The sequence below is a fragment of the Chenopodium quinoa genome, unplaced genomic scaffold (genome assembly GCF_001683475.1).
Source record: "Chenopodium quinoa cultivar QQ74 unplaced genomic scaffold, ASM168347v1, whole genome shotgun sequence".
Taxonomy (NCBI): Eukaryota; Viridiplantae; Streptophyta; class Magnoliopsida; order Caryophyllales; family Amaranthaceae; genus Chenopodium; species Chenopodium quinoa.
Genome location: NW_018743448.1, coordinates 932,752 through 959,113, shown reverse-complemented (window position 1 = coordinate 959,113; position 26,362 = coordinate 932,752). Strand labels below are relative to the sequence as shown.

Here is a 26,362-nt window from a genome sequence, read left to right as displayed (position 1 = left end):
AGAATAAATAGCAAAACACGATAATAAAAAGAGACCATGTTTATGAGGAAATTTAGATTTCCTCCCTCAAACAAAATATTGTTTTATTAATTTCCTACAAAATAAGACAATAACCCTCTTGATGATTTTCCTCCTCAATAAACCATCAATGATGATTTTCCTCCTTAATAAACCATCATTGAACCATGCATCATAATTTTCTAGTAAGCCCAAACCCCCTTATATAGGCTAACCTAGAAAACCACATCAATTAGGATTATTTTACTTGCTCCCCAAGCCTAAATAATCCTAGATTGATTATATACCTAAAATCTATCTAGTTTCCTAATTACAATCCTCATTTAACTAGGATAACATAAAGATAGAAAATAAATAAAAGATACATTATATCTTTTCCCAAAACAAATCTCGTTGGTATTTGGTAAGTTTAGTTTATTTCCTAACAGAGAGAGCCAGGGGAATTGTGACCAAGTGAGTCCATTTTAACATAAAATGTAATTGAGGGTTGGTTAAGTAATGATGAGAGAGTAGAAAGAAAAAAAAAATTAAAGATAAAGCAAAAGTGTGAAGAATTTGAAAGCATGACCTACACAAAAAGTGAAAAGAATTTAAGCAACGGAGGTTATGCAACATAATAGGGCTTCAAACTTGCTAAGTGTAGTTGGTTGGAGATTCACCTATTACTTAGGGGTGAGGATCCCTTACCATTCTCCTTCCCCTCACTTTCAAGTACATGGCCTGCAATTATTAGACCAAAAGAAAAGCGTAAGAGAAAATCTAGTTGGGGTTATTCTCCATTACCTTAAAAAAATTTTTATAAGTTATTAGACATTACTTTATCTCGACTTTTGAAATTTAGATGTAAATTTTTGGACATTTTATACAAGCTATTGGCATATATATCAGTTTGTGAGTGGACTCACAGTGAAATGGATACTATGTGTTTACATAATTTTCGTTATGTTCCAATCATAAAAAGTTCTAATATTCGTGAAAATAAAAAAAATAAAAAAAATTATTTAAATGTGATTTTATACGACCATTTTGGATTTAATAGAGAATGAAAATAGAAAAGGAAAAAAAAAAAAAACCTTTTAAGCTATCACTCTATCTTGTAAATGTTGTAATAGTTTGTCCATATTCAAAGAACGAAAAAAAAATATAAAGGAACATCATCTATTGAGAAGATTTTTACCTTTAAAATTACTTTTGACCAATAATATTTGAATTCAATAGCTAATAAAAAATTTTGTATATTTTTTGGTAAAATATAGATATTAATGGTCAAAAGAGCATATTAAATAACTTGCATAGTCAAAATGAGACTATAAAAAAAAACGGAGAAAGTATTCAGTATTAGGAACATGACAAGTATTTTGGTATATTCCAACTTAAATATTTTAACAGCTAAAATAGGACAAGGGGAGTTACTTCCTTAGTTTCAACTTAAGCATTTACAGAGTAGTTGATGACCTTTTGTCATAAGCATCTAATTTATCCCTTTATATAGACGTTGCATAGGCCAAAAACTGGTTAGTTTTATATATAGCAAAGCATTTGGATTTGGTCACTTTTGTACTTTCCCCATCAATGCAATCTCTTCACTTTCATTCTATCTCCTTTTCTTAGATATCAACAAAATTTAAGAGACAAAATATATTTTTATTTTTTTATTTTTTTTAAGGGGTAAGAGGTGGGCCCCACCTTGATTCCTATCACAGGAATGTCAAGGGGGTATTACCCAAGGGGGAGGGGGATATGAGCATCGAACCCAAGTTGCAGCCACGAAAACTGAATTCAAGCTCCACTGAGCTATAAGCTTCTTGCTCTTTAAAGACAAAGGCCTTGTTTGGCAAATGACTGTTGGCTGTCGACTGTTGACTGTTTAACTTGGCTTGTTTGACTTGCTGTTAGTATTGGTTGTTTGTAGTGGTTGTTTGACCATTTGTTGTTTGTAAATATATTTGGTAAAATCAGTTGTTAGTTGTTGGCTGTAACTATGCAAAATGACCTTAAAAGACATTGTTATGTGCTCTAATTCATTTATTATAAAAATTATAAGTATTATTAATTACTAACTACTAGTTATTAAGTACTAATTATTGATTAATGATTATTAATTATATTACTAATTACTAATTGTTAATTACTAACTATTTATTATTAAGTACTTAAAATTACTAATTACTAATTATTAATTATTAACTACTAGTTATTAAGTACTAGTTATTAACAAATGATTATTAATTATATATTACTAATTACTAACTATTAATTATTAAGTACTAAAAAATACTATTAATTATTAATTACTAATAATTAATTTTTAATTATTAATTATTAATTATTAATTATTAATTATTAATTACTAAATATTAATTATTAATTAAGGACAAAGAAGTAATTTGTTTAATGAAAAGCCAAAAGCCAAAACCAAAAGGCTAAGTCTTACTAGCTTTTTGGTTTTGGCGAATAAGCCGACTTTTTAGCTAGCTAAAAAGCCATTTACCAAACAGGCAAACATGTATTTTGCCTGTTTGACCAAAAGTAAAAGCCAAAAGCCAATCAAAAAGCCACGATGAAAGGAACAAAGAATTCTCAGAATATTAGTATTGTGAAGTTTATGGTGAAAAGAGATAGAAATCACAAATTCAGGGGATAATTCTCCCACGGTGGCTACTGGAGGGCCAGCTTTCAGTTGGAGCATATAGTTCATACAAGAAGTTGGGAATGGTTGGTGTGCAGGGAAGGAAGATAGAGTAAAAAAACACATAAAGATCGAAAATTAAAAGATCACAAGTCACAACATACAAATAAAATGAGGATAAACAAAAGTAAGTGAGTTATTGTTGAAGTCATTACTCTTAACTAAAATGTTAAATTCAGGTCCCAATTAATAAATAATTCTTAGAACCATATCGTACATATCTCTTAAAAATATAAAACCATGAAAATAGATGATCATTCTTGGCTACACTTGGGATTATCACTTGTAGAAGTCGAAGTCTGTATCAGGCTTCTTCACATTGGATCGATAACCCTTTTCGAAATCCTTTGGCAAAATAACATATCTGTTTTTGCGGACCGCATGCATGCCTGCTTCTTGGCAAATAGCAGTTATCTGCAACAATTTATAAGGTAAACATTAGATACAGTCTTTACATGTAAACAAGATTAGGTAGGGAGACAGGGCGCACACAACTTTTAGAATAGGAGATCAACAAGTAAAATCATTGAATTAAAACATAGACTAGGATTTATAGAATTACATTTAAGTTGTTTAAGAGTCCACTAATATTGCAATAACAAACAGAGCTTATCTTTCTAACATCCCATATTGATTTTTTCATCCATGTCAAACCAAATGTCAGCTACTTAATGTTAGCAACTTCTTTTGTATCCTTCCAATATTGGCATCAATGTCCAGCCTTAAAATCTCAGAACAATTTTGCTTCAATCGTCCAGTACCTCTCACTAATTTTTTAAAAATAATCCTGTTCTTTCTACCCAATCAACCAGATGTCCAGAAAGCAAAATCCACACAAAATTACTGACTTTTGCCCATTTACATTCGCTTCTAATCTTAGGAGGGTAATGATGTAATAAACTAATCTTAGGAGGGTAATTTGGGAAGTCTAATATTATTAGGTTAGAGACTTTAGCTTTAGTATAAATAGATAGAGGAGGGAAAATAGAAAGTAGGCAGAATTTTGGAGTGATTCCTTAGGAGAGTTGTGACCTTAAGTCACTATTAGGAGAGTTGTGACCTCAAGTCACTAATATGAGCTTTGTAGGCTAAACCTACTACCTATTGTAAGAAATCGTTAATCTGTTTAATCAAATTTCCAAGCTTTCTCCCTTGAATTTCCTCTTAATCAGTAAAGTATACAAGTCAGATTTGCTAGTCTATAACAGTATTCTGCCTACTTTCTACTTTCCCTCCCCTACTATTTATACTAAAGCTAATAGAATTAGGACTCATATGGTTGTGTATAAATATACCTTATGTGATTAATGAGAAGATTGGGATCTTGAAATTATTTTGACAGCTATAATTCCCAAGTGTCATAGCCAAAATAGATCTAGTAGCCATTCTTCTTGACCAACAAGCAGCCTCAAAACACCAGTCTGATATCCATTAGCTACTAGTCCACACTATACATCCTAGTTATCTTTACAAAGAAAACCACGTGAAAGCACTCAAATTTAATAGGACGGAGACACAAGTCAGAAAACCTAATTTCCAAAAGGCCAACAAGTGCTGTGTGAGAGGATGCATAGGCTGTAAAATCTACAGGGGCAACTGCATCCAGAGAAAAAAGTTGAAAGGCCTTATAATTCCTTCTCCTGTAAGCCAGAGGTCTATGAATAACACCAATTGGTGCTAGATAGCAATATCAAGTGACATGAAGCCCTTTTTTGGCCTAAAACAAGTTACAAATGAAGATTGACCTTAAGCTTCTTCCTGCTACAGGCCTACAGCCTCAGCCTCAATCCAGTAACAACATCAGTCTGAACACCACCAGCTATTGTCAGACACTAGTCCACACTACACATGCCACTTCCCACATGACTAAACCAGTCAACAAATTTGCTCTAGTTTTGAATCCTTACAAGGAAAGCCAAGTGGCAGCGGTAAAAATGATAGGATAAAGATATACAGGTCAGAAAACCCAATTTCCATGACTCCAATAACCTGGTGTGTGAGAGGAAGCATAGGCTGTACAATTTACAGGGGCAACTGCGTCCAGAGAAAAAAGTTGAGTTGGGAGAGGGACGGATCAAGAATCCTCGTCCCCTTTGTCAGTGAGCTAACCCTGTGATTAAGGCTGGTTGGTGCTAGATAGCAAGATTGAGTGTACCAATGCCCTTTTTTGTGCCTATAACAAGCTTAAAAGGAAGAGCGTCCTTCAGCTCCTTTCTGCTACATACCTCAGCCTCACCCAAAAAAAAAAAAACATTTTCCCAAGCTCTTAATTCACTCTCAGGACAGCAATAACTTTTTAAAAAATGATTTTCAGCACAGCTCTAGCTTCAATATAACAAAAGTGATGACTTCAACTGCTCAAGTTTAACATAAAATTTCAAACTTAACCGCCAGGCCTGATTTATTTTTTTTGTGAGCAGCTCAACCCAAATGTGCGCAACCTTATGCATCATTAAAAAACTATCAATCTACAGGGGCTGACGAGTGTTGCAGTTACTGTAAAAAAAAACTATCGAACATGAAGACAAAAATGCAGTTGCTTGGCTGCCAGAAATTGTTGTTAGATTTCCATCTCAAACAGATCTATGATTATTTAAGATCCAGAATTTACATAAAGGACATTATTTCTGGAACTTTTACACATGATTTTATAATACTACCTCTGTTTTATTTGATCTGCTCACTTTTCATTGATGGATTTTTTTGTTTAACATGCTTAATTTTATTCCATTTTAGGCATACTATATATATCATCATACCCCTTCCAGATTTACGCCTTTCTGTATTCTCTCTTACTTTATAGTACACCTACCCACCTTTTTACGCTCTTTCTCTTAATTCATCTTACACCCACCATCTTTTTACACTTTTATTACACCCACTCATCTATTCAAAGTTTTCTTATATTATGTATCTACATCAAGTGAGTCGAACAAAGTTAGCGATACATTTGAATGATCACGGTTCCATAAAGAAAATCAAGGGACCAGATTTCTTATCAGTGATTATTACCAAGTCCCAGTAGAGTTTCTTTTCAGGAAAATATGGATCTAACAATATGAAACACACTGCATCACCTTCCTCCCTCACCCAACACCAAATTATGCTGCTCTATACGTGTGGGCCTAAAGCAATTTACCAGGACAGAAAATATTGGCATCTTTGTCTGATTTTTAGCTATATTGAACAAGCAACCATGAGGACAACAGCAATTGCTAAATGGAGACAACACCATAGATAGTAGAACATCTAGATCCACGGAAGTGTCTTCCAACAAACCAAGCCAGGAATAAGAATCCGCAACAAGACATATATTCAAAAACTGGGGAAGTTAAAGACTGATACAAAGGATTAAAATCCTAACTACGACCCAACCAAGAGGATAAATTCAGGTATAATCTTATTTTCAACTAATGCATACTAGTAACATGGAATATGCAAAGTGGTCATAGAACAGACAAATAAATCACAGGCACAAAATACATCATACTACTGACCTCAGCAGCACTAATCTTGTCTGGGCGTGAGACGTAATCCTCCAAGTCAACTTCATCACTCAAGTTCATCTTGGCAGTACAAACCTGGAAGAAAATGTGGGCAGATGATAAATTTATTCATAAAGAGTTATAGACCACTGGAAAATGAAAGAAGCAGAGGGAATAAAGGAACTGGCAACTGAAAATAGGATCATAGTGCACCTGAAAAACAAGCCTCTTTTGTCGTCTATCAGGCAAAGGAAACTCAATTTTCCTGTCCAGTCTTCCAGGACGTAGCAGTGCAGGGTCAAGAGTGTCAGCTCGATTAGTTGCCATGATAACCTTAACGTTCACAGTTTGGTCAAACCCATCCATCTACAGGAGCAACAATAACTTAACATAAATACAATACAGGGGATGTCAACATAGAAATATACATTTCATTTTTGTAGGAGCAGACACATCTGCATAGCTTATATGCCCTTTGAATAATACCTGATTCAGAAGTTCCATAAGGATACGCTGAACCTCCCTATCAGCACCAGTCTGAGCATCAAACCTAGCAGTAGCAATAGCATCTACCTCATCAATGAAAATAATTGCAGGTGCGTTCTCTTTAGCAAGGCGAAATACATCACGGACCATTCTCGGACCCTGCATTAAACAAAACAGAACAATTCAGTAAAATTTCAACATAATCCAATTAAAAAAATAAAAATTAATTAAAACAATCTGCTTAAATATTAGATTTTGAGATGCTCAAACTCTTATCAAAAAAAAAAAAAAAAAAAAAACTAAGGAAATAGATATAGGTCCCAAAGGTCCAATATGAAGAAAAATACAAAGTTGAATGTGAGTGTCCAAAGATATGACTGGATAGGTGATACAAGGATACTTTCATATGTGTTATACATGTATCAATATATGTATAGGTGAAAAGCATTAATTTTCTTCTCTTAGCCAATAGTGAAGTGTCCAAACCCATGCGCATGGCAAGCATCTAACATGGATCATTGACCGGAAATGAAAAGCCTAAGCATTGTAGTTTATGTTAATAGTAATTTATCTTATTCACATAGTCAGTATCTCTAAAGGAAAGGCTGCATATACTATGTCTCTTACCCAGTGTAATTAACAGCCTCTTTAGAGACTTTGGGAAAAGGCTAAGTTCAGTATAGAGTAGAAGATGCTAATTACAACACATGAAAGATAAAATATGATATATGTAAAAAAAAAAAAAAAATTATGGAGTACATACATAAATACACACCTTCCAAATTTTAAAGAGAGAGGTAATAAAAGTTGAGAAAGACCCACCTCACCCAAATACTTCTGAACAAACTCAGAACCAACAACTCTAATGAAGGCAGCAGTAGTATGATTGGCAACAGCCTTTGCAAGCATTGTCTTTCCAGTACCAGGAGGGCCATAAAGCAAAACACCCCTGGGAGGATCAATACCAATTTGCTTGTACAAATCATGATGAGTCAAAGGCAGCTCAACTGCTTCACGAATTTCCTGCTTTTGAATGTCACATCCTCCAATGTCCTGACAAAGTTATTGCCAGAAGAGCATTAAGAAACATAGGTTCACAAGAGACTCAAAGATCGATGAACATTTTCATGTTACAACAATCTGATATAGAAGTAAGCTTTGAACAATGATGAACAAATGATGCACTGCAGCAATACTGTTTCAATACCCTTAAAACCAAATAACCCCCAAAAACATAATAGGAAAGAAAGATAAATCAGCAACGAACTATCTAACGAACACCAGGAAAAGTAAATCCACAGAACACAAGCAAAAATTGATGCACACTGTAATAAACACAATGCAGCTTCAACATTATAATTGTCCTTGCTACCAAGATAGAAAGAAATGCAGGCAATCCAATGAGAAAGCTTAAATAAACACTTTTGAGTTTCCAAACAAGCTGAATATCAAAATAGTTTACGCATTCTTTAATTTAGTTTTCAGTTGATTACACAACTAATATCATACAATTAGTGAAATCTCAAAACCAAAACAAAATGCTACATGCCCTAAATTTCTAACTCAAGAGTATGGGATTGAGAAATTCACATCTATACAACACTTCTGAGATGAACTACATAATAAATAGAAGTAAAAAGTTGCCAACATGGAATGAAACATAACAACATACATTGTAACACACTAATGCACCCTAGCAAAGGTTAAAATGCCACAGATGTACCTTTCTAGGTATTTGTTAAGGCACTAACTATCAAATTATAATGCATACAAGGAAAAGTAGATAGTAATAGGATAGAGCATTGCTAAACAATTGTATGATGCTTTCAGGTACTAATCTACCATGTATGCAAAACAAATCTACCAATATAACAAATTCGTAGTCATGTCCTCATGGCAGATCAATTGATACAGGTTTAACCAGCATTATTCCCTAAAGATAGTACTTTTCAAGATACCGGAAATGCACAACACACTAAAAAGTATGGGAATACTGTCAGGTAATACAACACAGTAGATGAATCTTTATTGCTTCAGGTAATCATTTTATCACCTAGTACTAATCCTTCATCAACCTTAAAATTTACAAATATGCAGCTATGCTCCCAAAAGTTCACCTTTCTCACATTTAACTATTAAAACTAACAACCAATTTCAGTTCTCATACATAATACCATCAAAATACAGAAAAACAAAACCCTTAATTTTAAAGACTCGTTTTCTTTACTAAAATTCACACTTCATCACCAAAAAAAAAGTCTCCTTCATACATGCATCAAGAAGCACAAAATCAAACTCCAATTACAGTATGAAATTCTTCCAAATTAAAAGGAAAAAATAAATAATTCAAAATCAACCATTACCAGTTTACCACACCCCTAATTTAAATTACCAAATTCAAAATTTTACTCCAACAGCACAATTCAAGCAAAAAAAATCATCAAATCAATAAACCACAATTCCAAATCTTGAACAAAACACATCAAATTCAAAAAAAAAAAAAAACCCTAAAATTCAATAACCCAAACCTAGAATCAAAACCCTAAGAGAGAGAAAACTCACATTATAGCTAACATCAGGCTTCTCAGATTGACTCAAAAGCGAGATACTCGAATCGGCTTCGGGAGGAAGAACATCAACAAGTGCATTCGAATGTCGGTGAAGCGCAACCGAAGCCGAAGGCTTAAGCAATTCACGATTAATCGTACTAAGAATCCGAACATAGTAATTACTCCCAGTAGTAGACCCAACAATCCCATTATTCTGATCAACCATCTCCATAAACTGCCCAATAACAAGAGGCACAGATTGAATCCTTTTGACCTCTTCTTGAGCTCTAAGATGCTCTCTTTTGAGGTTTTTGAGTTCGTCTTTGACGTATTCTTCTTGGATTTCCATGAATTCGATTTGGCGTGCTAGGGATTTCAATCGGCCGTAAAGATCTTCTTCTTCTGGGGCGGAAGAATCTTCGGATGATGTCCATGAGATTGTTGCTGGTGGTTCAGATGGTGGTGGTTTGGGGTCGAGCACCATGGCTGATGCCGCCATTGTTGAGTTCTTTGAAGGATTTGGAGGAGAGAGAAAATGAAGTGAGGGTTTGGAGTATTGCCGAAGAAATTGTTTTTGTTAAGAGGAGAGACCGAGAGAGATGTAGAGTTTATATACTCTGTATCAATGTATCGTATCATAAGACGATAAACAAGGAATACTTAGCAAGGGGTATAATCGTCAATATATATACTATTAAGGTATGGGTAATTTTGTAATTTATGGAAAAAAAATAATTATTCTAGATAGCTGTATGAAATCATGACGCTAATGAAAGATTCGAATAGCTTTACAGGAATTTTTCTACAACTTTTTCACCATATACCCTTGAGTAATTTTTTTATTCACCATATATCCACAAAATTAATCAAATTCACTAAATACCCACCAGTTACTGTACATTAACATTAAATACCCTTTTACCTAACTGACGTTAAGTCCTCGTTAGTATGACTTGACCATAATGCCCTTAGTAGTGTATTGTGGCATTTTCTGTCATTGCCCAAAGAAGATAAAAAAAAGTCTTCTAAGTATTGACCCCCCCTCCTTCGCATTCATCTTCTTCTCCCCTGTTCTTCTTGCTCTCACGCACCATTGATAGTGTGCCCTAAAAAACTTGGTGACACCCCTCTAAAGTCATCTGGTTTGAAGTAAGGAAGATCCGAAGAGTGAACTGTTTGCAGAATCGGGCGAAAAGGGAGGGTATTGAAGATCGGCGGAAGTTGTTGGGGTAGAACAAGGGTATTTCATCAAAATAGAAGCCTAGGTATTCAAACATCAACGAAGGTAATTTCTTGACTTTCGATTTTGATTTCGAAGTTGAAAGATGAAGTCTTTTGTCAAAATTGTTGATGCATTCTAGGGTTATGTGAAAATTACGATTGAAATGTCAGTAATTAGGAAGTGTTGCTTCATTTATTGTTATGTATCTCTGGTGAATTGTGGTGTGAGTATGTGAATAGATTTTGGTTGTGTGATTTGAATTTTACAATTTAGGGTTAGGTTATTTTAACTGATATGTTGCATGTTTCGTTTTAATGTGTTAAATTGTATACATTGTATGAAGTTTGAATGTGATTATGTTGTTGGTTGTATATAGGATGAGTAGTGTGTGGTTGCTTGTCCATGGTAAGAAGGATGATAAGACGTAAGCTTTTGATATTATGATTGAGGATACAGACTTGTGTAGTCTAATAGGGTTGTATGAAGATATGTTTGTATACTCTGTGAAACAAAATGTGTTTCTCCCAAAGTTTTTCACTTTATTAGTGCATAAGCCAAGGACTAATCGAAAATTGGAGCTTAAAGATGATGGGGATATGTTAAAAATGTGGGAATGGAACAAGGGTAAGGATACTATAGAGATTTGGGTTGAGGAAACAAATGTTCATGGTATTGTTTTTCAGGATGCTGAACAAAGCTGGCAAAGAAAAATTAAGGAGGATGCTGAGAAGGCTAAGGCAAACATAGAAAAGAATAAGATGGAGGCTGAGAGGGAGCAAGCTGAGAAGGAGTTGTGGGAACAGCAACAATACACTGTTGCAGTTGAGGTGCCTGTTGTTAGTGCAGAAAATTCTAAGGTTGAATATATGAGGGTGTTTGAAACTCCAGTTGCTGATGAGTGTTTCCCAGGAGAGTCTCAACCTGAACCCTCATAGTCCTATACCCAAACCTCACCTTCTCCTAAGCAACAAACAGATCTCAAACCTCACCTACTCCTAAGGAACAGCCAACTAGGAGAAAGAAAATGACACCCAAAAGGAAAAAAACAACACCAAAGAAAAAGAATCATGTCAAGCAACCAATTCAGCAAGAGATGCCTGAACCAAATGAACCTTCATCACCACAGCAACCTATAACACCACCTCATACACCACCATCTAGACAGCCAACTCCACCACTACCTAGACAATCAACTTCACCACCACCATAAAAGGGTGGGTATGGATTAAGAAAGGAGTGATAGAGAGAAGTCAGGGAGGTCAAAGGGTGAGAAGGGAGACAGTGATAAGGGAAGCAGAAAGTGATGTTTTAGAAGATGATGACAGTGAAGATGATGATTATGAAATGTCTGATGCTGAGGATGAGGAGGAGACTGTGAGTGATCTGGAATTCATTGTAGATGAAGATGATAATGTGCTTGTTGACTTTGATGAGTTGAAAGAGAAAATTTTTGAAGACTACTAGGATGGGAGTCATAAGTTGGACAAATTGTACAATAATGGGAAGATTTGGAACAATTTACCTTTTGGCTCTATTGTCTTGGAAAATTGGTTGATTTTTGAGAATAAGACTTAGTTTTAAGAGGTTTTCAGAGATTATTGCATACAAGAGGGCTTTGTAGTCACCATTAAGAGGGCTGACAACTGCAGATATACAACAAGTTGTGTTGTTGAAGCTTGTAATTGGAGAATACATGCTGCAATGTTAACTAATAATGTCAGTTGGGCTATCAAAACACTGACCTGGTTATGCAGACATCTGCTGCAAGATCTAGAAGAAAATCTAGAGATACCAGTTGAATCACTTCAGAGGCTATGCATGGAAAGATATAGGCTCAATGTAAAGCAGAGACTATTTATAAGGTTAAAGTTATAGCAAAAGAACAAATTCATGGTGGATTTGCTGAGTCTTATGCATTGCTGCCAAGATATGTTGAGATGATTAAGTCTACTAATCCAGGGTCTTATGCACTAGTTACATGGTCCGGAGATAGTGCAACCCAAGGGCAAAAATTCAAAGCCTGCTTTTTCACTTTTGCTGCTTCTGTTAAGGTGTTTTTAGGTGGCTGTAGGCCAATAATTGGGATAGATGGTGCACACTTGAGTGGCTACTACAAAGGGGTCATGTTGACTGCTTTTGGTATTGATGGAAATAATGAAATTTTTGTCATAGCTTATTCAATATTAGACACAAAGAGTATAGAGAGCTGAACCTATTTTTTCAGAAATCTAAGGTGTTTGTTTGCCAGTGAAGGATGCCATAAAGATGATTGGACCTTCGTTTCTGACAGAATGAGGGTAAGCCATTTATTTTCAATTTGTTTGTGGTGTAACTCTTACTTATTTTGCCACTGAACTCTGATTTTTGTTAATTTTTTGCTGGTTAAGGGTGTCGAATCTGCATTGTTTGAAGTTTTCCCAAAAGTTACCAGGAGGGTTTGCTGCCAGCATCTCTATTCTAATTGCAAGAATACTAGGTGGAGTGGGTCAATGTTCCACAAGCTCTTTTGGATTGCTGCAAATGCATACAATGAGTATGTCTTTGAGAAAGCAATGTCCAAAATCAAGGAGCATGATGTAGCTGCTGAGCAATATCTAAGGAATGTGGAGGAGTAGTGGTCAAGGAAGAGCTTTGAAACCAATGTTTGTTGTGATCACAACACAACAAACTTTGTTAAGTAATTTAACTCATGCACGAAACCACACAGAGATATGCCTGTCCTAACTTTATTAGAAGGTACAGTCACTTATCCATGCCCATTTTCATTTTCTTTATGCATGCTTACTAATTACATCACTAATCTTGTTGGTGTAACTAAATAGCTGTCAGAAATTGGATCATGAAAAGGGTGGGAGAAAGATTTGACAAGGCCATTGACATGGATCCAAATGCATTAACCGACCATGCACATCAGATTTTGCAGAGTAGGAGTGATGACTCCAGATTCTACCATGTCACTTCTTGTGGGGGTGGTGAATTTGAGGTTAGGGATGGACTTTTCAAATTTCTTGTCAGGCGACAAACATGACTTGTGGTTGTGGCAAATGGCAGGGTCTGGTATTCCCTGCAAGCATGGGCTTAGGGTCACTTACCACTAGAGAATGGAACCTATCAACTTTGTTTCAGCTTTCTTCAAGGGGGCTGCTTATAAAGCCACTTATGCCAATCATGTCCACCCTATGGCTAACCCTACACACTGGTCAGAGTTCAATGTTCCTCAAATAAACCCACCAACAATGAAGAGAAGTGCAGGCAGACCTGCAAAGCAGAGATGGAGCAAATGAAGCAAGAAAAGGTAAAACGCATAAACAAGCACTACTACATTTTTGATCTAATGCAACGGCGAAGATAGGGCTAATACAACGGCTCTACTATTACCGTTGTATTAGACAAGGCTAATACAACGGCATCATGTTAATTATATCAAACACTAAAAAACCGTTGCATTAGGCCCGCTAATCCAACGGCTCATGTTGGCTAATCCAATGGCAATATTGCCTAATCCAACGGCATATTCTAATCCAACGGCAAAATATCTAATACAACGGCACTGTTTTTATATAGGCGCCAAAACGAAATTTCCATTTACTAACTTCCCTCCTCATTTTTCCCCAAATTCATCTCACTACGCTCGCAATTACCCAGAAGATAACTCATTTTCCCCTAATTTTCATTTTTAGCTAGCTCTGTCTTCATTCCCACGCCCTTCAGTTCCTCATTTTTCCCAATTCAGTGCCCAGCTTTGTTCACAAATTCACATTTTTTTTTCCCAATTCTCTCTCTTCTTCCTCTTCAAATGGTAGATTAGGCGAATTGAAGGAAGGCGCTGGCGGTAGCGGTGGTGGTGGCTGATTGTTCGACTCTTGCATGTGACAAATTTCCTCGGATCTTTAAGGTATACCTCAATTTGCTCAAATCTCTGGTGTCTTTGTGATTAGGGTTTGTGTTAATTGAATTTTTTCTTTGTGTTTATGCTGGTGAATGGTTTGGTTTTACTTTTTTTCGGGTTCATGTCAAATAATAGACAAAGGCGTATATGATGTGGGTTTGAAATTTTCTGGGTTTGAATTTTTGTACAGTATAATTGTGTCATTATTTATGCACCACTCTAATCTCCCTATTTTACTAATGAACCCTCCTCCTTGCCTTTCTTTACATAACATATAATTTATAGTTTTTCAATTGATAACAATTGAATACTATTAACCTATGTAGAGAGGGTCCTGAAATATATACTTGCCCTTTATGGAATTGTCAGGAATATAAAGCTTTGTTTTAAGCTTACACATGTTTGCCCTCTCATCTTCAAGTCTTTAACTTTAGCACGACTTGAATCTATCTTCTCTAATTTTCATATTATTAATTTGAATCAAGGTCTTATGAATTTGCAGCGCTCAAATTAGGATGGACTGAATTGAACAACAGAAAAGGGATAGATTTTTTACTTTTCAAAATACCGAAGTCTGGAACACTCTATCTGTTATCTAGTGTACAACTTACTACTAATTAAAACTTGAGCTTCAATGCTAGCGCAAATACACTCTTGCTTGCATCTTCTGTTTTGGTTCAATTGATCATTTGCAGGGTTATGTTACACCGATTAGCTTTTACCTCACACTTAGGCCAAAACAGTTAGGATATGCCAGCCCTGTTTCTAAACCTCAAGAGTGTATTATCAATCAGACGCTTATGCACAAGCAAAAAGGATCAGAAACTGTGTTACTTTTACGGCCAATGATTAGCTTAACCAAAATTGATCACAAAACAATTTCAACCACACTAAATAGGTTCAATAGGATAATAATTCTATCAATGTGTTTATTGAGGGGTTCTTTCTCAAAAACTATTCCTCATCCTACTATAAATGTAACATTTTCAAAAACAGTAATAATAGTCCCTACACAAAGTTGATGACCCATTGATTTACTTTGATTTTATATAGATTTCTGGTTATAAATTTACTCAATTGAAATATGGGTTTGAATTTTTGTAGGTGAAGATAAAAAAGGACTTACTCAAGATAAATAGAATAAGGTGTTGAACAATTGCCGGCAGCACAAAGGGGTTTTCATCTTTAAGTTGCCTTGGTATGCCTTTTTGAAATTTAATTATGTTTAAAATTTTCTTAATGTGAATTGGATATGATTTTCACAACCAAATTTTAGAAATTCTTCTCCCAATTTCTGCCAGAAATTAGTTAGGCTCTTATAATTAGTTTTCATTTTGGAAATTAATTTCGTTTTGATTGAAGGGTAGGGTAATAGGGGTAATTTGTTTGTGTTTTGGATCGATTATGTCTATGATCTCGTGTTCTTGTTAAGCCTTACAAGGAGAAGAGCAAAGGATAGTATTGCAATTCATTCACCTCCATCTTCTTAGCTTCCTACACAAAATAATATTCAAATGTGACTACTAGACAACATAAATCTTTCTGACATATTAAAAGAGTCAAACCATCTTGAGAGGCAAGAGGTTTAGTACATGTTGATATTAAGAGCGAAAAATGACTTTAGAATGGTCTACTATTGTTAGGTTCTAACTCGGTTGCATAAAAAGAGAGAAATAAAAAGAGAGAAATAAAGCTGTTCTTAGGCTGAATTGAAAATACAAAATCATGTCAACAGAGTTCAGCAACTCATCAATTGTAAATGGAGGAAGTTTCATTGTAAATGGTTGTATAGCCTTAGATCTAGTTTGCCTAGCTGTGTTGGGTATTGAGTGCTGGTTCTGTGTGCTGTTTCTGTTCTTTGCTGTGGGCCTGCCCTGCTCTGGTGTTGCTTGTCCTGCTGTTTTGGCGATCTGTTTCTCTGGTGCTGTTTCAGTGATGTGTGCTACTGTGCTGTGGTTCTGTGTGTGGCTGTGTGGTGTTGTAGCTGGTTTGCTGAGGTGCTGGGTTGTGGAGGCCTACCTGCAGGTTGTTTTTTGTGCTGCAGATGGTTTCTGTGTTCTGTTCAGGCAGGTTCTGTGTGTGGCTGTGTGGTGTTGTAGCTGGCTTGCTGAGGTACTAGGTTGTGGAGGTCTGTCTGCAGGGTGTTTTTTGTGCTGTAGTTGGTTTCTGAGTTCTGTTCAGGCTGGTTCTGTTTGTGTTTTGCCTCCTTGTTTTGCTGGTGTTGCTGTTTCTGTCAGAGCTTGCTAGGTGTTGTTGTTCTGTCAGGGCTTGCTGGGAACTGCTGTGTCTCGCTGCTGTGTTTGTCGTTTTTGTGCTGAATTGTAGGTGTTTTTGTTAGGAGGCTTGTTTTTAGTCTTTGGTGTATGTCTCACTATAAATGGTTTTATTCTTTTAAGTTGTATTATGCTTAGTTTGGTGTAGGCTAGGGTGTTAGTCTCTTTTTTTTTGGTGGTTTTGTTTTTGGCCGTTCACATTTGCATTGATACGTCAGTAGCGAAGGTTACTTGATGTGTTTGTCTGAAATACGAACTGAAATAGAGTGATATGTTTGTCATTCTTTTAATTTAACTTTTATTTTTCATTTTAGTTTTTGTGACTTAGATAAAATAACTCTCTAAATTCGAACCCGAAAGAATGGATGGTGGAACTAAGAATTGGTGGATGTTTGCCAAATGGAGAGATGAATATGAACGGGGAGTAGACGAATATGTCAAAAAGGCTTTTGCTATTAAGTCTCAAGGAAATCAAATTTGTTGTCCATGTCAAATTTGTCATTATCGTTTTTGGCGGTGTGAAGGTGTGGTGAGAGACCATTTAATTTGTAATGGTTTTGTTCCAAGATCGGATAAGTTATCAGATTTAGGGTTCAATATCCAAAGAGAAGAAAATATTTTGGATAATGATGAAGGGTCCATCCCAAATGAATCTAGCGATGACGTAGTGAGGTTGTTGCATGATGCACGTGATGCTTTTAGAGAGGGGCCAAATGATGAGGCAAAAAAGTTTTTGAGGTTAGTTGAAGAAGGGCAAGAAGAACTGTATCCTGGTTCCAAAAATCACTCAAAACTTTCCTTCATGATTCGGCTTTTTATTTTGAAGTGTGATCATAATCTAACCAATGCCGCATTTGGAGATATATTGGAGCTTATAAGGGAGGTGTTGCCTAATGCAAAGTTGCCAACTTCTTTCAATGAAGCGAAAAGTGTTTTGAAAGTGTTGGGGTTGGATTATACAAAGATTGATGCATGTCCAAACGATTGCATGATATATTGGGAAGAGCATGAAAATGCAACAAGCTGCCATGTTTGTAAAACACCAAGATGGAAATCAAAGGACAAAGAGGATGACATAGAAAATGGTAAGGGAAACACCTATAGAATTCCTCAAAAGATTCTTAGGTACTTTCCGATAAAGAAAAGGCTTCAACGACTATTTATGTGTCAAGAGACGGCGAGATACATGACTTGGCATGCGGATGGGCGTGAAACTGATCATCTTTTACATCATCCAGCTGACGGTCAAGCTTGGAGGGAATTTGATTCCTTGTACAAAGAGTTTTCTGATGACCCGCGCAATGTGAGGCTAGGATTAGCCACAGATGAGTATTGTACATAGTACTTGGCCAGTTTTGTTGATCAATTACAACTTGCCTCCTTGGATGATTATGAAGCCTGAGTATTTGATGTTAGCACTACTAATTCCGGGTCCTTCTTCCCCAGGCAATGACCTTGACATATATTTGCAACCACTAATGAAGGACTTGAAAGATTTGTGGGAGTTCGGACTGGAAACTTATGATGCTTCGAGTAACCAGAGGTTTCACATGCATGTAGCATTGATGACTACCGTGAGTGATTTTCCTGCTTACGCGATGTTATCTGGCTGGAGCACAAAAGGATACTTGGCGTGCCTTGAGTGTCATTATGAATTAGATTCTGAGTGGTTGCCTTATAGTTCTAAGAATGTGTATAGGGCAAATCGTATATATCTACCTCCATTTCACCCTTGGCGTCGTGATAAGAGGAATTTTGATGGGAAAGTTGAGGAAAGACAACAACCTACTCCATTGAATGGAATTGATGTAGCTAATCTGTTGCGTGATTTTCCAAATGAATTTGGAAAGATGCAAAAGAAACCAAGGCGTGATGCTGATGATCCGAACCCATGGAAAAAGAGGGTCATTTTTTTCGAGTTACCATATTGGAAGCATTGTCTTAATCGTCACAACCTCGATGTAATGCATATTGAGAAAAATGTGTTTGATAGTGTCATTGGGACATTGTTAGACATTCCTCAAAAGACCAAGGATCATAAGAGCGCTCGTCGAGATTTGGTAAAGCTTAATTTGATGCCGGAGCTTCAACCAAGAGAATTGGAAGATGGTGGCGAAGAATTTCCAAGATCCTGCTTTTGGATGTCATTGGAGCAAAAACGTAAGTTCTGCCACGTCTTCAAAAATGCCAAACTTCCTCAAGGCTATGCTTCTAACATTGGTCGATGTGTACAAGTTGGGGAAAGGAAAATTGCAGGCTACAAAAGCCACGATGCACATTTTATGATGAATTATTTGCTCCCAATTGCAGTGAAGACAACATTATCCAAAGATGTTGCTACTCCTTTGATTAGACTTTGTGCTTTTTTTAAAAGTATATGGAGTAAAAAGGTTGATCCTCAACATCATGAAAAATTGCAATCTGAGTTAGTTGAAACATTATGCCTACTTGAGAGGATTTTTCCACCTGCCTTTTTTGATATAATGGTACATCTACCTCTACACTTGGTGGGCCAAATTAAATTGGGTGGACCTGTAAGTTCAAGGTGTATGTATGGGATTGAGAGGTATCTTCGTGGACTAAAGCAAGATGTTCGAAATAAAGCTCGTCCAGAAGGCTCAATGGCAGAAGGATATCTAGCCAAAGAATGTGTTGCCTTTGTAGCTAGATTTTTGAATGGATCAAACTCGGCCACACCTCAAGTTAATGCTTGTAGTACATCACAATCATTTCTTCCTAAGGTAGGACGTCCAATAAAAGGGAAAGGAAGGACATCAAAGAAAAAAGACCGTGAACACATACTTGATCACTATCAATGGGTACAAGCGCATCGTTATGTCTTGTTCAATTGTGACTGCGAGGAAGTTGAGAAATATATAAGGTTAGATTACCAACCAAAATGTAGTTTTTTTTTCTTTTTCTCTTGGTTTTCAATATGTTTTAATTGTAGTCTTAATAAAGTAATCTTTTTATATTTCATAGTGAGCACAAGGAATTTGTAAGCGCTAGAGGAAAAAGAAAATGGAATAGCGTTCAAGATCACAGCAAGGATTTTGTGGATTGGTTTAGGGAGAAAGTTGATTTCATTGTTGAAGAGGGTCAAGACATCATCCCTAACAATATCATATGGTTATCAAAAGGGCCTTCTTACATTGCTAAAAAGTATACAGGGTACTCAGTCAATGGTTATAGGTTCCATACCATGAAGCGCGATGCTAATTGTGTAACTCAAAATAGTGGAGTCACTCTAACGGCCATGACACATAGCTTTGCGAGTTCCAAAGATCAAAATCCTGTTGAGGCTAATGTCAATTATTATGGTTCAATAACAGACATCATTTCAATATCTTACCATGGCTACTTCTGTGTCGTCTTATTTAAGTGTGTGGTTTCACTCTGAAAAAGACAATGATGAGCTTGTAATGATTAATATGTCTAAGACAATTTCTAAAGAAGAACCATTTATCTTGGCATCTCAAGCACATCAAGTGTTTTATGTTGAAGATCTTAATAGAGATGGTTGGCATTATGCTGTTCAAATCCCTCCTAGAGAGCTTTCTGATGGTTTTTTCCCTAACAATTTAAATTACATTATATTGCACTGCTTTCCATATTATATTATATTATATTATATTGCATTGTTTTTCATATTATTATCTTTTATGGTTTGTAAACATGTTGTCATTGAATGGCTTTGCAGATGAAGGGGAGTAAAGCAAAAGCTTCTGATTCCCAAAGTCAGCTTCCAGACTATAAGTTACAAAGGCTCAGAAAATTGAAGCATAATGTTGAAAGAATGTCAGCCCAAGGATCGGGATCCTTGGCGAATAAGATACTGCAACAAAAAACACGCGACATACTTTGTTCGAGTGTGAGGCAGACAGATGATGGCTCCTCAGGAGACTCTGATATGGAACAGGAAACTCTTGGTTGTGAAAAAAGACAAGTATGTGAAAAGGTATCTTTAGTAACTTGAATTTGCTTTGACGACATATACATTCCTGCCTTTGCTCTGCCAGTCTCTTGGTATAAGTTGTGTAGGAATTATCTTAATTTTCTGGTCATTCTCCTCTATAAATTTAGATCCTGAAGTCTGCACTAGTCTCAACTATCAAGAAGATTGTATTAGGTTTACTAAGCATGAGCGTACATGAATCATTTTGGTTTATCTTATTAGTCAAGATTATATAGCCTCCTTCCAGCTATTACGTGCTGTTGTTCTGTTAATGAGCTTAGACTCGTTTGTCAGCAGTGCTAGCTTCCACAGTGCTCCTGAGGTTTATCATACCGGAAGTGTGATGACTGGCAGTGGCTTGAGCTAGTGGATCCAGGATGCGGAAGTGGTTGTGATGGGTTTGAGACTTACCTGCTTAGATGTAAAGGGTTAATCGAGTCAGCTGGGTTGATTATGTGTGAATTTTACCTTTCCAAAAAAAAAAAATGCTGCCAATCTGGTTTAGTGATCACTAGCTCACAGACTTAGCTACTAGAAGTATGATGATCAGTCTTGTTGCTTGTTGAGACTGTTTGCTGATCTTAATGTTTTTACTGCTGTTCTCATACATTTTTAAGCTAATGATTGGAATTTATATCTTTCATCTTCATAATCGCTTTTTTTTTTTCCATCTTTGGTTTAATGTATTGTGGATTGATTTGATGATACACAGTGTCTCTTGGGTTTTTTGACGACATATACATTCCTGCCTTTGCTCTGCCAGACCCGTCACATAGTAACATGTTTCGCTTTTGTTTTATAGGTGTCTTCTCAACAACATCCAGTTCATACACGGGAAACTCAATGGAAGCAGCAAGAACAGCAATTGGGGTCAACAAAGGCATCTGTGAAGAAAAGAGCGTTCTGTTCTCCTGGCTCAATGTCAGCCTACCTCGAGTTTCGGAAACGACAAAAGGATGAAGCGCTGATGATGAGCAGTGAGGTGCATGAAAAAGGGCAAAATTATGATGATGAGCAGCTGAATGAGACCGATTGTGCTCTTCAGTTCGATTGTGAGGGCAATGATGAGGGCAATGAAGCAGCGGAAAGAGCAGTTTATGGCACAGTTTGGAATGGAAGGTATATTCTGATCATCAATTATGATTGCCTTAGGTTGACCTGTCAAATAGTTATAATTTTAGTAAAATATAATTATAGATATAATTAATAGTATAAATATGCTCTGACAGACATAAATAGATTGAAAACTCCAATAAAGAAGTAGATACATTCTTCCTAGACATTTATAAAAGAAAAACACATGTATATGCAATGGAGCTTATATTTTGCCTCTGATTCCTAAAACTTAAAATTTGTAGTTTGTTCAATAATCGTATCTATTTCATATTAGACCTAATGGCTGAAAATATATAATATGTAATATTTCAATTTAAAGTCTGAACACAGGAAAGAAAAGCATAACTTAATAAGATATTGTCTCTGAATACTTCCTTAGGTTCTCCCTGCTCCACTGCCACAGTGAAAAAATAACATGAAGTGTTTCAGCACCTATCTTATTCCATTTGCACTCAATCAACTAATATCTCTAATTCATCATGAATTGCAGCAGTACCCTCAATTGATACACAGATTCTTCTAAGTGATAAACATAAATCATTTCGACAATTTGACTTTTTCTAGAAGTACCACAGACACATAACCATCAAAAGTAAGGCTGAATGGAAAATGGAGAGAATAATGTAGCAACTTATACATTAGTATAGTTTATGGAATTTGCTGTAACTAATACACATCAAAAAAAACTTTAACTCCACTTGACGAAAATAGAGATTTTTCTTTAGGAAAATTATTCATTGATAAAAAATAAAAAAAAAGAAAAAAACACAACATACTTTAAACATTTTGTACGGGATTTCTATTGAGGTCAGATGGAGAAGCTCTACCAAATAGTTCGTTTACATGGCAGAAAACGTGTCCCTACTCTTTTTAAAGTAGGCATTTTCAACTACTAAAGAATTCATCATGCTATTCATTAATAAAAAGTAATAATTGTTATGGTACAAATTTACACTACTTTTGCCTATGCAATAGGTACTAACCCCATATGCAGCCATTACAGAAATATGTACTAAATACTAATAAAGTACACGCATTTAAAATTACCTAGCAATAACATTTTCTCTTTTGCATTCTCAGTTGAAGAATCTTTCTTATCTGATTCTGCCATCTTTGTTAAAGCACTGGTTGAGATATATATAAACTTGTTAAGCTGGATAAACTTATGAATGCAGTGTTTATTACCACAGAAATATCAAGTGAATTGTCCTCGAAAAGGAAAAAACATCGAGGTCGAACAATGCTCCATAGAGTTCACGCACGTACAAGAGAGGAGCGTCCTGTGATTGTTCTGAACTCATTAGGTCAGCCAGTTGGACCTACTAAGGAGATTGTGCAAGAGTTCAAGTTTTTTCTGGGAACGGTGGCAAGGGATTCCGAACTTGCACCGCTTAACTACAGAAATTTTCCTAGCCTACCGACACTTGATAAGATATTGGATTATGTCCAGGTAGTATACATTGATACTGTCTTAGTTGCATTACACGTACACCTCCACACGTTACTAATGTTTTAGCTTGAACAGGAGAAGTATATGGTCCCCCATGCCGGGTTAAATTGGGTGATGGATGCTGTAAATAGTTGTTGGAAATACTATAAATGCCAAATCAAGAAGAAACACTTCTATGCATATGATACGGATGATTTAAGGTGGGAACATAAACCAGATATAATCTCCGATCAGATGTTCCTAGATCTTCTACAATATTGGCATTCCGATGAGGCGAAGGTACTGTATATTGATTCTAATCTAATTCTCTCGAATAATTTTATCTAATATGTGTTTAATTTTGAATTAAATGGTGGTTTCCGATTTTCCCTAGGCAATTAGCGACAGCAACAAAAGCAATCGTCTAATGTTAGATGATATGCACACTTTGGGACGCAAATCATATGCTATTTTACGCCATGAGTTGGTAAGTACATTTTTTAAAATCTAAATTATAGGCATGTTGCATATATTTTTATTCTAATTTCATATATTATGATTTACATATATATAGCAACAACAAGATCCAGACAAGAATGAACCTTCTCAAGCAAAGGTTTACAAGGAATCAAGAAAAAGAAGTGCTGAAAGGACATACATTAGCAGCAATGAAAAAGCAAAAGAGAATATTGTGAGTTATTCGATAATTAGTAACATTGTACGCCTAAATATTGTTAGTTATTCGATAATTAGTAACATATTACTATGTTTGCCTAAACAGGACAAAATTGATGCTTTGGAGTCAGCACAATCACAAGAAGATGGTAATGTATGCAATGACCCTTACAGTGAAGTGATTCCACCTCCTAAACGCAAAAGTCGTTTGCATCTATATGGCTCGGGTGTGAAGAAGAGTGATTTGAAGAACAAAGATACAAAGTCAAATTACATACTCCCGGAGGAATTCCTGGTAGGCATAAAAACACAATTAGTCCAAGAAATTGCACCTACCATCACCGCTGCAGTTTTGGATTTGATTCGCGAGGTGAACCCCGGGATTAATCTTGTGGTTCCTAGTACTCTGCAGCAATTGACTCCGCATGATGCATCTAGTGCACCAAATCGAAATACTGCCCAAAGTGGACAATCTTCAAAATCATTTAATCAGGTATAATCTGCACTTCTCTGCTCTAAACTTTAATTTCTAAACTTCCCCTGACTGCTTGCTTGACTGCCTGACTGACTGACTGACTGACTGACTGACTGCTTGCCTACCTGACTAAAAGCTTGCCTACCTGACTGCTTGCCTGCTTGCTTGCCTACCTGCCTGACTGACTGCTTGCCTGCCTGACTGAAAGCTTGCCTGCCTGCCTTGACTGCTTGCCTGCTTGCTTGCCTACCTACCTGCCTGCCTGCCTACTATAGAAGGGGCTGGCGTAGTTATGCTGAGTTTGCCCATATAGACGCCTCACAACTTGCATCATTCCACTCCTTATCTCCCTCTAGCATTCCCCGAGCATAACAATCAGGTGTGCAATAATTAATGTCGTATGCTGATCACATTATGCTGGATCTTGTCTCCCATGTGAGACATCTAAAATGCCTTAACTTCTATTTTTTTATCTCTTTGATGTATTAAATCCTGGAAGTGGGTTTCCATTTTGATAACTTGAATTCCTGAGGAATCTCATAAAACCTTTATCTTTGGATGATAGTCAGTCTCTCCCCTTTTATTTATCTTCCAATATTCAAGATGACTTCTTTCTGTCAGAAAGTAATCAATCTCTCTAAGTAATTCTTAGCCTGGGATGAAGCTTTGTTTTATCCCAAGGGGGCCGAGGCCCTTGTAAAAATACTATACTGCGTACAAGTATTGCTTAAATCTTTACAGCATTATACATTAATATGTTCCTGGTATTTAGCAACTTCGAGCTGTTTAAACATAGCATTAGCTCAAACTGTTGATATAGCCTTCTGATGTCTTTTGTTTGTTTAATTTCACTTACCATTGGATGTGGAAAATTGTTAAACTTATGATATCTTGCCAAGGATGTCTAATTTTTGTTCTCTTATTGTATATTTTGTACTTTGATGACTGATTTGTGTGTTGTTGTGCGTTATTTAATTTCCCCAATAGGTGTTGTTATTGTGGCTTATGCATTACTTTTTTTACTTAGGTGCTTGATGACGATGAGCTACCCCGGGATGAATGAAGTAAGGACTAATGTTGATTTTATGTATCTATTGCAACTTCTAGAGAGCTTTCAAATTAAACGTTTGTTAATTAATTAGCTAGTGAACTTTCATTTATAATTAGTTAGTATTGACACTTCGTTTACTTTTGTAATGCAACGAATATATATTATATGTACTTCGTTTATTTTGTAATGCAACGAAGATATATTATATGTACTTTGTTTATTTAAATTATAAATATACTAATATAATTTATATTTATTATTTTAGATTTAAAGAAAAAAATAAAAGGGGTCTAATACAACAGTTTTTTTTTTATTTTAAAAAAAGGGGGCTAATACAACGGTATTAAAAAAAAAAAAAAAAAAAGAGGCTAATACAACGGATGTTAAAAAAAAATAAAAAAAATAAAGGACCTAATACAATGGATTGGGCGAAAAATCCGTTGGATTAGGTAGATACCTAATACAACGGATTCATCAATCCATTGGATTAGGTCCAATTATTCCCAAAAAAACAAAATAGACCTAATCCAACGGATTGAAGAAACCGTTGGATTAGGTCTATTTTGCCGTTGTATTAGACCTAATCCAACCCTTGCAAATGTGACGGTTGGTAACCGTTGTATTAGGTCTAATACAACGGTTTTTGACACCTAATACAACAAAAAAAGCCGTTGTATTAGCTCTTAAATGTAGTAGTGAAGTGTGGTATTTGCAAGGAGTTGGGTCATAATGCTTTGACTTGCAAAAACAAAAGCCAAGTTGAAAGTACTGCTGCAGGAACAGGAAAGAGGAGGGAAAATAAGGCAGCACCTGATGGTGCAAGCTCATCTCAGCAACCAAATCCAAAGCAAAGAAAGACCAGGAACAGCCAAGCTGCTTAGTGTAAGCTGCTTAGGGGCAGAATTTTTTTGTGAAGCAAATTGCAAAATCAGTATATTAGTGCCTCATATTTTTGACAGTAGGTTTTTGTAAAGAATTTGCTATTTTTTGGTGACAAACACATTTGCATGTACCTAAATGCACTAGTCAATTATGGCAAGTAATGTTTCA

General features: G+C 35.9%; 3 protein-coding genes across 5 annotated transcripts; 2 read left to right on the top strand and 1 right to left on the bottom strand.

Annotated features, from left to right (window-relative positions):
• Positions 1–2,762: 2,762 nt before the first annotated feature.
• On the bottom strand, positions 2,763–9,825 carry LOC110739247 (26S proteasome regulatory subunit 6B homolog). The gene is made up of 6 exons (XM_021919709.1): positions 9,241–9,825; positions 7,501–7,731; positions 6,679–6,837; positions 6,406–6,558; positions 6,205–6,288; positions 2,763–3,121 (listed from the first exon to the last, which is right to left on the bottom strand). The coding sequence occupies exons 1-6, from the start codon at positions 9,724–9,726 to the stop codon at positions 2,987–2,989; spliced, it is 1,248 nt and encodes a 415-aa protein (XP_021775401.1). The 5' UTR covers positions 9,727–9,825; the 3' UTR covers positions 2,763–2,986.
• Positions 9,826–9,989: 164 nt separating this feature from the next.
• Positions 9,990–20,432, top strand: LOC110739246. Of its 3 annotated transcripts, none has more exons than XR_002514759.1 (7): positions 9,990–10,512; positions 11,133–12,746; positions 12,837–13,185; positions 13,272–13,744; positions 14,014–14,344; positions 15,443–15,536; positions 20,312–20,432. XR_002514759.1 is itself a non-coding variant. In XM_021919708.1 (3 exons), exons 1-2 carry the CDS (start codon positions 17,937–17,939, stop codon positions 20,009–20,011), a joined length of 1,974 nt encoding a protein of 657 aa, XP_021775400.1. In that variant the 5' UTR covers positions 17,920–17,936; the 3' UTR covers positions 20,012–20,175; positions 20,312–20,361. The 3 variants fall into 3 exon arrangements, 1 of the variants encoding a protein (XP_021775400.1); XR_002514760.1 differs by having other exon boundaries at positions 9,992–10,512; positions 14,253–14,344; XM_021919708.1 differs by lacking the exons at positions 9,990–10,512; positions 11,133–12,746; positions 12,837–13,185; ... (1 more) ...; positions 14,014–14,344; positions 15,443–15,536 and adding exons at positions 17,920–19,492; positions 19,594–20,175 and having other exon boundaries at positions 20,312–20,361.
• A 1,244-nt stretch (positions 20,433–21,676) lies between these two features.
• LOC110739248 lies at positions 21,677–25,527 on the top strand. Its single transcript, XM_021919710.1, has 7 exons — positions 21,677–21,685; positions 22,873–23,132; positions 23,208–23,411; positions 23,506–23,598; positions 23,686–23,802; positions 23,893–24,279; positions 25,289–25,527. The coding sequence occupies exons 1-7, from the start codon at positions 21,679–21,681 to the stop codon at positions 25,322–25,324; spliced, it is 1,104 nt and encodes a 367-aa protein (XP_021775402.1). The 5' UTR covers positions 21,677–21,678; the 3' UTR covers positions 25,325–25,527.
• The last annotated feature ends 835 nt before the right edge of the window (positions 25,528–26,362 follow it).

Coding starts and splice junctions, on each gene's coding strand:
- LOC110739248 (XM_021919710.1), top strand. Junction 23,599..23,685: donor CTATTTTACGCCATGAGTTG/GTAAGTACATTT, acceptor ACATATATATAG/CAACAACAAGATCCAGACAA. Junction 24,280..25,288: donor CTTCAAAATCATTTAATCAG/GTATAATCTGCA, acceptor TTTTTTACTTAG/GTGCTTGATGACGATGAGCT.
- LOC110739246 (XM_021919708.1), top strand. CDS start 17,937: ATGAGTATTGTACATAGTACTTGGCCAGTTTTGTTGATCAATTACAAC. Junction 19,493..19,593: donor GAAGTTGAGAAATATATAAG/GTTAGATTACCA, acceptor TATATTTCATAG/TGAGCACAAGGAATTTGTAA.
- LOC110739247 (XM_021919709.1), bottom strand. CDS start 9,726: ATGGCGGCATCAGCCATGGTGCTCGACCCCAAACCACCACCATCTGAA. Junction 6,289..6,405: donor AAAAGAGGCTTGTTTTTCAG/GTGCACTATGAT, acceptor ATTTTCTTCCAG/GTTTGTACTGCCAAGATGAA. Junction 3,122..6,204: donor ACAAGATTAGTGCTGCTGAG/GTCAGTAGTATG, acceptor AAATTGTTGCAG/ATAACTGCTATTTGCCAAGA.